Raw genomic sequence first — 9,964 nt, 5'->3', positions numbered from 1 at the left:
CATGCGGTGGCCTTCTTGTATTTCCTGACTAACTCCAGTTTTTTCTCCTCTGTCACATACTCAGAGTTCAGCAGCTCCCACACCGATGGCTTCTTTCCCCTGTACCTGCCCACTGTGACTGCCACCCGCTTGGTCTCCAGGGCCCTCCTTGTGGCTTCATCGATGTACACGGCATCTGTTTCATCCCGGACCACAGGGAAAAGAGCCCAGCCCTCCCCCTCTTCCCGGCGGCTCCTCTCCTGCAGCTGCTGGTATGTCACCTTCTCATGCGTGTTGGGGTCCACGAATCTCTTTTTCATGTGCTTCTGATCCGAAACCAGCGGGTACATGTCCTGGTTCAGACAGCCGCGTCTGTAGGCCGTCTCCAGTGGGAGCCGGAGGTGGCGCAGAGGGTCTATGGCTCCCCCTGTGGCCACCTGCACCTCCAGCAGTCTGAGGGCCTCCTCCCGACTCACTAGCTTCCTCTCCATGGCCTCCAACAGCGGGAGCGGGTCCCCTGTGGCTGGGTCCGTGTAGCCCTTGGCGGCCTTTTCCGCATTCCAGAGCCTTTCCTGCAGCTCCTCACCCACCAGGCCGGCGGCCACAGCCTGGTCCACGGAGAGCCTCTGATGGCTGCGGGGATCCAGCATGAACCCTGTGGCCGCCTGCGCCTCCAGCAGCAGAGCCGCGAACCCCATGGGGATGAGTCCCCTCGTGCTGGCCTCGTGGATGCTCATCACCTCCTGGGTGGTGGGGACAGTCACCCCCGCAATGCAGCCGCGGCCTTCCAGGTAGATCTTCACGTGCTCCAGCTTGCTGAGGTCCTGTCCCTCAGCTTTCCCTCTGTGCTGCGAGTCCAGGGTCTTTTTGTCGACAATCTCGGCGTTGAACAAGTCTGCGGCTGTCACTTCCCCACCGATGCCTGCCATCCTGATGCCTTGGTTTCGTTTCTCTGTGTCTTCAACTGTGGTGGTGATGATCTCGAGCAGCTTGTCCGGGCGCATGGTCTGCGCTCTGTACTGCTGGACCAGCTTCCGCCGCTGGTCTTCCGAGAAGTACTGCGAGGACAGCAGATCCCAGACGGAGACCTTCTGGCCGGCAAACCTGCCCACGCGCATCGTCACAGCCCTGGACCGCAGAGCCTGCCTTGTGGCCTCATCGACGTATACGTACGGGTCCCCTTTCTTTACGATCTGTAACATGTACAGGCCGGTCTCGGGGTCCTCCACGCAGCGCTCCAGCAGCTGCAGGTACGTGAGGTTCTCGTGCGTGTTGGGGTCGAAGAAGCCCTTGGTGTCGTCGCTCGGGTCCGCCAGGACGCGGTTCATCTCCTCGTCGAAGTAGCCGCGCTGGTAGGCCACGTGCACGGGCACGCGGTGGCTGTGCACGGGGTCGATGATGCCGCCCGTGGCGATCTGGGCCTCCAGCAGGCGGATGCCGTGGTCCCGGATGATCAGGTCCTTCTTCATGGCCTGGAAGAGCGAGATCTGCTCCCCGGTGTAGGGGTCGGTGTAGCCGGTGACGGCGCGCTCGGCCGACAGCAGCTTCTGGTAGGTTTCCTTGCCGAACATCCCAGCCGCGAACGCCTCCTCCACGGTCAGCTTCCGGTTCTCCACGGGGTCGATGATGAAGCCGGTGGCGGCCTGGGCCTCCAGCAGCACCAGGGCCGTGCCCGGCCGCAGGATGTGCCTCCTCAGGGCCTCTGATATGCTCATCCTCTCCTTTGTGCCCTGGACAAGGACCCCGGCGATGAAGTTGCCTCCTTCCAGAAACTGCCTCACGCTGTCCATCTCCGTCACCTCCTGCACGGTCCTTGTCCCCTTATTCAGCTCATCCAGAGTCTTCTTGTCGATCAGCTGGGACCTGAACAGGTCGCTGGCTGACACTTGCTTCCGGAGTCCCCTGAACACAGCGTGTGAGGCCTTCCCTTCTGATGCCTCAACCAGGGCGATGACTGCGCTGACCACCTGTCGCAGGGCTGTGGCCCTCCCGGACTGGCAGAGTGCTGCCAGCTCCCGCCGCTTGTGGACGGTGACGTACTCTGAGTGCAGCAGGTCCCACAGGGACACCGTGAGCCCCTTGAACCTCCCGGCACCGACGGGCACCTTCATGGCTCTCAGAGCCACTGCCGTGTGGTCGTCCACCTCAAGCACCACGTCCTGGGGGAGCGGAAGCAGCCACAGGCCGGTGTCGGCATCAAGGACACAGCGCTCCTTGAGCTGCTGGTATGTCACCTTGTCCCGTGTGCTGGGGTCAAAGAAGAACTTACTGTCCTCATCTGTCCCAGCCAGTGCCTGGCTTGTTGGCTCATCCAGGAGGCCCAGCCTGCAGGCTGCCGCCTGGGGCAGGTGCACCCCATAGATGGGGTCCATGGCGCCCCCCGTGGCCAGCTGTGCCTGCAGGAGGGGGAGGCCCTCGCTCTGGGGCACAAGTCCCTTCTCCATAGCCTGCCACAGTGAGAGGGAGCCCCCCAAGTACGGGTCCGTGTAGCCGGCCACTGCCCTCTCGGCCTGCTGGAGCCGCTCGCTCAGTGTCCCACACACCAGGCCGGCCTTGACCGCACCTTCCACTGACAGTCTCTGGTTCGTCAGAGGGTCGATGAGGGAGCCAGATGCCACCTGCGCCTCCAGCAGTCTCTGCCCCAGGCCCGCGGGCAGCAGGCCATCCTTCATGGCCTGGCTGATGCTGGCCTTGGTCCCTGAGGGCTGCAGCAGCACGCCCGCCACACACCCTGTGCCCCGCAGGCAGGCCTTCACCGCAGGCTCTTCGGCGACCTCGGCAGGCAAGCGCGTGCCCTGAGCCAGTGCCGCCAGCATCTCCTGGGAGATGATGCCAGCGTCCAGCAACCAGACAGCGGGGACCTTGCCCCGCGGGCCGGGCAGGGTGACGTGGGCCCGTGCCAGGAGCTCCGCGCCCCGCACCCATGTCTGCACGGCCGCCTGGAGCTGCTGCACGGTGGTCCTCCCCGCCCTGACGTCTTCCAGGAAGTCCCTCCGCTGCTCCTCGGTGAAGTGGCTGGAGTGCAGCAGGTCCCAGAGGGATGTGCCGTCCTCGGCCCCCTGCGTGGCCTGCAAGGTCTCCCGGACCTGCTGGTCTGTGGGCATGGCAGAGGCACTTTCCGGCAGCGGTAAGAGGTAAAGGCCAGAAGCCTCGTCCCTCAGACACTGCTCCAGAAGCCGGGCATAGCTGGTGTGTCCCTGGCCGTCCAGTGTGGGAAAGGTCTCCGAGGAGCTGGCCAGGGCTGTCTCCATCTCATGGTCGATGCAGCCACGCTGGACGGCCATGGGCATGGGCAGGTGGTAGTGGTCTGAGGGGTCAATGACCCCTCCCGTGGCCACTTGGGCCTCCAAGAGGCGGGCAGCCTGCTCTGCACAGACAAGGCCCTTCTTCATGGCCTGGAACAGGGACACTCGTTCCCCAGAGAAGGGGTCTCGGAAGCCAGTCACGGCGTCCTCGGCCCGTCTCAGCCTGGCATACAGCTCTGGCCCCACCAGCTTCCTGCGCACGGCCTCTGCTGCCGACAGAGTCTCTAGACTGTGGGGGTCGGTGAGGGCTCCGGTGGCGGCCTGGGCCTCCAGCAGGGCCAGCGCCACTCCTGGCCCCAGCAGCTTCTGCTTCATGGCCTGGTAGAGGCTGAGCTGCCGAAGCGAGGGCTGCAGTAGCACCCCCCCCACGGCGCCGGAGCCCTGCAGGTGCTTACGGATGCCGTCCCTGTGCAGCAAAGCCTCGGGGCTGACCTCCCCAGCCAGCACTCGGTCCAGCAGCTCCTGGTCAATGACCTGGGCCTCCAGGAGCTGGTAGGCGGTGACGCGGCCCCGTAGCGCAGGCAACGTGATGTCGGCACACCTCACTACCTCTCTCTCCAGCAGCTGCACGACCTGGTCCAGGGAGACCGTGCGCATCCGGTAGCTGTGCAGGAGCTGCCTCCTGCGGGCCTCGCTCAAGCACTCCGAGTTGACCAGCTCCCACGCGGACACCCGCCGCCCCCGGAACCGCCCGCACTTCACTGACAGCAGCCGGCTCTGGAAGGCCTGCCGCGTGGCGGCGTCCACCAGCTGGGGCCGCGCACTGCTGAGTGGCAGCAGGTACAGGCCGGTCTCGGAGTCACGCACGCAGCGCTCCAGCAGCTGCAGGTACGTGAGGTTCTCGTGCGTGTTAGGGTCGAAGAAGCCCTTGGTGTCGTCGCTCGGGTCCGCCAAGATCAAGTTCAGTGTTTGGTCGAAGTAGCCGCGCTGGTAGGCCACATGCACGGGCACGCGGTGGCTGTGCACAGGGTCGATGATGCCGCCCGTGGCGATCTGGGCCTCCAGCAGGCGGATGCCGTGGTCCCGGACGATCAGGTCCTTCTTCATGGCCTGGAAGAGCGAGATCTGCTCCCCAGTGTACGGGTCGGTATAGCCGGTGACGGCGCGCTCGGCCGACAGCAGCTTCGCATACACGCTGGGCCCGATGACGCCGGCCCGCAGTGCCTCCTCCACGGAGTACCTCTTGTTCTCCTTCGGGTCGATGATGAAGCCGGTGGCCGCCTGTGCCTCCAGCAGGATGAGAGCTGTGCCCGGCCGCAGGAGCCCCTTCCTCTGAGCCTCGTGGATGCTGAGCCGCTCCTGGGAGCCAGGCAGCAGCAGGCCAGCGACGCAGCCAGTGCCCTGCAGGTACCTCTGCACTGAGCCCAGGCTGCCCACGTCCTGGGCTGTGGTCTGTCCCCGAGCCAGCTGCTCATACACGTCCTGGCCAATGATCTCCGCTCTCAGCAGCTCTCCCGGTGTCACAGCGACCCTCAGCCCCGCAAAGGTGGTCCTGGCAGTGGCTGCAGCCTGCTCCAGCGTGGCCCTCAGCGCAGCTGCCAGGTCCTCCACCGAGAGAGTCCCTTCCTTGTATTGCTGGGCCAGCGTTGCCCTCTGCCCCACGGAGACAGCCTCGGAGAAGAGCAGCTCCCACAATGACGTGGGCTGGCCCTGGGCCTTACCCACGGGGACGGTGGTCAAGGCTGCACTCAAGGCTTGCCGGGTGCTGTACTCAATGAACGGGGGTCCCTGTGGCTCCTCTGCCAGGGCCCCCCCTGAGAGGGGCAGAAAGGCCAGCCCCGTCTCGAGGTCGGTGACACAGCGGGCCAGCAGCTGCTCATAGCTGAGGCTGTCCTGCGTGGTAGGGTCGGAGAAGCCTGTGGCCTGTGAGAGACACTGCCGTGTCTCCTCGTCCAGGCAGCCGAAGCGCAGGGCAGCCTCCAGGGGCAGCCGGAGCCTGCGGTCCGGACACACAAGCCCGCCCGTGGCCAGCTGGGCATCCAGTAGCCGCAGTGCCCGAGGCCTGTCCACCAGTTCCTTCTTCATGGCCTGGAAAAGGGAGAGGCGGGTGCCGCTGAAGGGGTCGTGGTACCCCGTCACTGCCTGCTCTGTGTCCAGGAGCTGCCCGTGAAGCTCTGGGCCGACCAGGCCCACCTTGACCGCCTCATCCACCCAGAGCCGTCGGCCGGTGGCTGGGTCCACCAGCGTGCGGGTGGCGGCCTGAGCCTCCAGGAGAGGAAGAATGGTGCCCACAGGGAGTAAGTGCTCAGTGACGGCCTGGCAGAAGCTCTTCTTGTGGCCAGCGGGCATCAGGATGACCCCCGCCACGCCACCTGTGCCCTGCAGATAGCGCTGCACCTGGGGCCAGGCGCCCACATCTGGCGCGGCCAGCGAGCCCTCCTGCAGGCCGCGGGCTGTCTCCTCGTCCAGGATCCCTGCCTCCAGCAGCTCAGCCAAGCTGGCCGCCCCACTCAGGGTATAGAAAGTGACCTTGAGGGGCAGCAGGGCCAGCCCTGTGCCAGGGGCTGGCACACACCTGCCCTGCAGCTGACTGTAGGACAGCCGCTCCAGCGTGTTGGGGTCCAGCCAGCCCGGCTCCCGCTCCGAGAGGCTACGCCACATCTCCTGGTCCAGGAGGCCCTGCTGGCAGGCCAGCTCTGGGGCTACACGCACACCCCGGATGGGGTCCACCAGGCCCCCCGTGGCCAGCTGGACCTCCAGCCAGCTCATCCCCAGTGTGCGGTCCACAACCTCCTTCCCGATGGCCTGGAAGAGGGCCAGCTTTTCGCCCCCGTAGGGGTCAGGGTACCCAGTGACTGCGCGCTCTGCAGCCAGCAGCTTCTCCTTCAGCTCCAGGCCCACCAGACCCTGTTGCAGGGCCTCAGATACAGGGAGCAGCTGGCCTTGGGCAGGGTCTACGAGGCCCCCAGTGGCCGCCTGGGCCTCCAGCAGGGCCAGCCCGAGCCCATCGGGCAGGAGGCCCTGCTTCATGGCGGCATAGAGGCTCTGGGTCTGACCCGAGGCCTCCACGTGGACCCCAGCAATGCTCCTGGCCTGGTGCCCGGAGGGGGCGCCAGCTTCCAGCACGGACTTCGTGATCTTGTGGATGATGGCAGGCTCGGTGCCATTGGTGACGAGGACATCGAGAGGAGAGGCGTGGCCGTTCATGGCGCCTGGCTGGCTGTGCAGAGCTCACTTGCCCACGGTGCGCCGTGTCTGCTCCCTGTAGGGGTGGAGAGGCTGTCAGGGGCCCTGGGACAGACCGGGGGAGGGGGGGCGGGGCAGTCAGGGCTCAGTCCCTGATCCTGGGTCTGCCTCCTTCCGGGGGGACGAGGGTCGGTCCCAGGTGCGGTCCCTCCCTTCTCCTCGTTGGGTCCCTGGAGGGACCATGTGAGCACTGGGCCCCCAGGCTGGCTGGGGCAGCCTCGAGGGATGTGCGGACTATTTCCTCCTGCACGCCATGCTCTGGCCTCCATCCCAGCCCAACACTCTTGCCCGCCCCCCCACACCCATGTCCTGGGGGGGGCTGGGCCTTGCGTGCCTGCATGTGGCCTCAGCACTGTGCCCCCACAGCGCCCACGCCCCCCGTGGCACAGCCCTCCCTTCGCTCCCCAAAGACTTGGCCCTGCCACGCCACGTTCGTGGGCACCATCACCTGCCCTATCCTCCCTCCACCCCTATCTCTCCAGAGACCTCCAAACTCACTCCCTCCCTCCTGCTCCCTACTGGGTTCTAGCCAGACACCCTCCGATCCTCCGCCCTCTACCCCACCAAGGTGTCCTCCTCCGCCCCACCCTGACCCCGTGCTCTCTGAGCTATGGATGCTCTGCGCCCACACCTGGACACACCTGTGGGGCTGTGGGCAGGGCTGGGCACAGTCTCCAGCCTGCCCGTCCCGACCGGCTGGCTCAAAGCCCAGCACCCCCACGGGGGTCCCCTCTCAGCAGATGCCGGCATGCCCAATTCTCTGAGCAGCAGTGACAGGTGCATAACCCCCTGCCCATGCCTGTTCCTTCTATACTGGGTTAAATCGTGTCCTCCCAAAAAACACTCCCAGCCCCTTTCACCATCTATTTGGAAACAGGGCTTTTGCAGATGGGATTAAGATGAGGTCACCTGGAGCAGGGCCCTGATTTGCATGCCTGGTGTCCTTAGGAAGAGAGACACAGGGACAATGCCCATGACGACAAGGCAGATGGGTGTGATGCAGCCCAGAACGCCACGGGCTGCCGCCAAATGCCAGCAGCGCTGGTTTCGACTCCGGCCTCTGCACTGAGAGGAGTTGTTTCTGTTCTTTCAAGCCGCCCAGGCTGCGGTGACTGCGACAGCCCTGCCCCCCGCCCTGTGAACCATCGCCTCCCCGATTCCTCACAACCACACCCGCAGCCTGTCCTGGTCCACGCCCTCACTCCCCACTGGCGCTGTCTCCTGCTTGCACCCCAAGCCCGTCCCTCTCTCCAGCTCCACAGCTCTGGCTGAGGCATCCTGACTCCACTGCCAAACCTGACAACACATCTGGGGTCTGGCTGTCTCCAACTTCCAGGTCATGTGGCATGGGGACCTTCTGCTCTGCCCCCACTTATCCATTAACTCAGAGAGCTCCCCAAGACTGCCTCAGCCCCCCAAATCTGCAGTTGAGCGTGGCCTGTCTGGGGGTCCTGGAACCAAGTGTCCACCTGCCTCACAGGCAACCTCAAAGCCCATGGCGCCCACACCACTCGTGCCCGTGATGGCTCTCCCTCGCCTGCCCTGAGCCTGCCCTGAGCCCCTAGCAGGTTCCCTGAGGGGTGCTCCTCTGCCCAGACCCCTCACGTCCATGTCCGTGGCCTCCCACGGCTCATGGGCACAGCAATGTGGCCTAAGGCTACCACCCTCCCTGCTCCTACACTCCCCACAGCCCTCCGGACCTGGGACAGGGTGGGGTCAGCGAGCGGCCACAGGGCAGGCGCTGGGACCTGTGGGGCACTCTCGCGGCCAGGGCTGTGCTGAGGGCAGTGTGGCGGAGCTGGGTGCAGGGCCCCGCTGTCAGCAGAGAGTCTGGGGCTTTGACACAGAGCCGATGGGGTGGACGCCACAGCTCTGCCAGGCCCTGCAGAGAGGACTGTGGTGGGCGGCTGCCTCCTCAGAACCGTCCCCCTGCCCTCCACTGGGGGTGTCGCATCACCCTGCAGGTCTCCCTGCCGAGACATGGTGAAGCCGCCCTCCTCAGTCCCCCTCTGTGCGTGAAATCCTGCTTCCCCTCCCTGCCGCAGATGCTGGGCCGGTGTTTCCTGGGGACACCGTGCAGCTGATCTGTTGCTTAGGCTGAGACAGTTGGTGCCAGGAGCAGCAGACACCAGGGCAGGGCTTTGGAGGGGTCCCAGGCTGGCCCTGAGGGCAGGGTCACAGGAAGCACTGGGATGGTGGGGAAGCTTTGCCAGGCAAGTGGGCCAGGCAGGGCGGGCCTTTGAGGTGAGGGCGGAAATGGGGACCGCCACTCTGCAGCCAGATGGCACAAGCCTATGTGGATAAGGAGGCCTCATGGTGGCCAGTGGGGAGGCACTGACCTCTGCAGGGCAGAGCGGGGCTGGGCAGCTCCATGGTGAGAGGCCACCGAAGGCACCTTGGAGGCAGCAGCTCACAGGCAGCCCCAATCCCATCTCCCGGAGGGGGCACACTCCTCTGAGAGGTGATGCGCCCTGTCCTAGCAGGGGACCCCGTGGGCCCAGGAACCTCCTGCCGCATCTCTGGGTTTAAATGTCCTGGTCCCAGGGGACACAGCTCTAGTCCCACAGCCACGACCACGGCACCACGAGGCCAGAAGAAGAGTGAGCCACCCAGCGGGGGAGCTGAGCTGTGACAGGTGGGGCAGGGGGTGCCCTGGTGGCCACTGGCTCCTCACCTACCTGTCTGACAGGGAGCCTCAGGGACGGGGTCTGCCCACACCCCAGGTGGGTGCTGAGCTGGCAGCCAAGCAGCCTGGTGAGGGAGTGAGGAGGAGGAGACGGTGAGCACTCAGTGTGGCCGAGGCCTGCGGCAGCGGCAGGGGCCGGGGGCCGCCCCGCTCACCTTCTCCTCTGTGTCCCCGAGGAGCAAGCGCCTGGGCAGGGTCCCGGGGCTTGGAGTGACCGTGGTAGATACAGGGCTGCCCTAACCTGTTACCCTAACCAGCGAGACGGCACCTCGGGGGCCAGCTCGTCCCTCCACCCACCTGCTTCCACGAGCCAGCCCGTGGCCATTTCCTAACATTCCGTGTCAAGCTCTGGTCCCGGGACGGGCCTGGTCCACTGCACCAGTAACCGCATGCTTTCTTACAGCTTGTGCCTTCCAAGGGTCTGACCCGAGGGAGCCGTTAGGCTGGCGTGCGGCCCCCGCATAGGAGTGCGTGGTGGCAGAGCTACCGGGGTGCCCAAATGGGCACAGCTGCGGGTGGCCCTCGGCATAGACACAGGCAGTCAGCCCAGAGCCCAGACGGGCTGTGCTGCAGCTGGGAGGGGCGGTGCCAGGCCGGGGGACCCGGTAATGTCGTAGCCACTCAGGGTCCCGGCACCAAGGGCACTCCTGGTGGGAGAGGGCTGGGGACCGGGAGCAGGTGCCACGTGAGTACAGCAGGAACCTTGGGGCGGCACTGGAAAGAGGGGTCTGGTAGCCTTGGGGCTGAGAGGTGGAGCAGGTTTCTCCTCCTCCGCGCCACACAAAAGATTGGCAGAGAATCTGAGAAG

General features: G+C 65.6%; 1 protein-coding gene across 1 annotated transcript in view; it reads right to left on the bottom strand.

Annotated features, from left to right (window-relative positions):
* Window positions 1–6,431, bottom strand: part of EPPK1 (epiplakin 1) — an 8,598-nt gene extending 2,167 nt beyond the window's left edge. Inside the window, exon 1 of the mRNA XM_023520285.1 lies at window positions 30–6,431. Within this exon, the coding sequence (XP_023376053.1) occupies window positions 30–6,431 (6,402 nt within the window). The remainder of the gene's footprint in view (window positions 1–29) is intronic.
* Window positions 6,432–9,964: the final 3,533 nt, after the last annotated feature.

The sequence above is a fragment of the Pteropus vampyrus genome, unplaced genomic scaffold (assembly GCF_000151845.1).
Source record: "Pteropus vampyrus isolate Shadow unplaced genomic scaffold, Pvam_2.0 Scaffold256, whole genome shotgun sequence".
In the NCBI taxonomy this organism is placed as follows: domain Eukaryota; kingdom Metazoa; phylum Chordata; class Mammalia; order Chiroptera; family Pteropodidae; genus Pteropus; species Pteropus vampyrus.
Note: the sequence above shows the minus strand (reverse complement) of the source record. Positions and strands in the feature narration are given on the sequence as shown.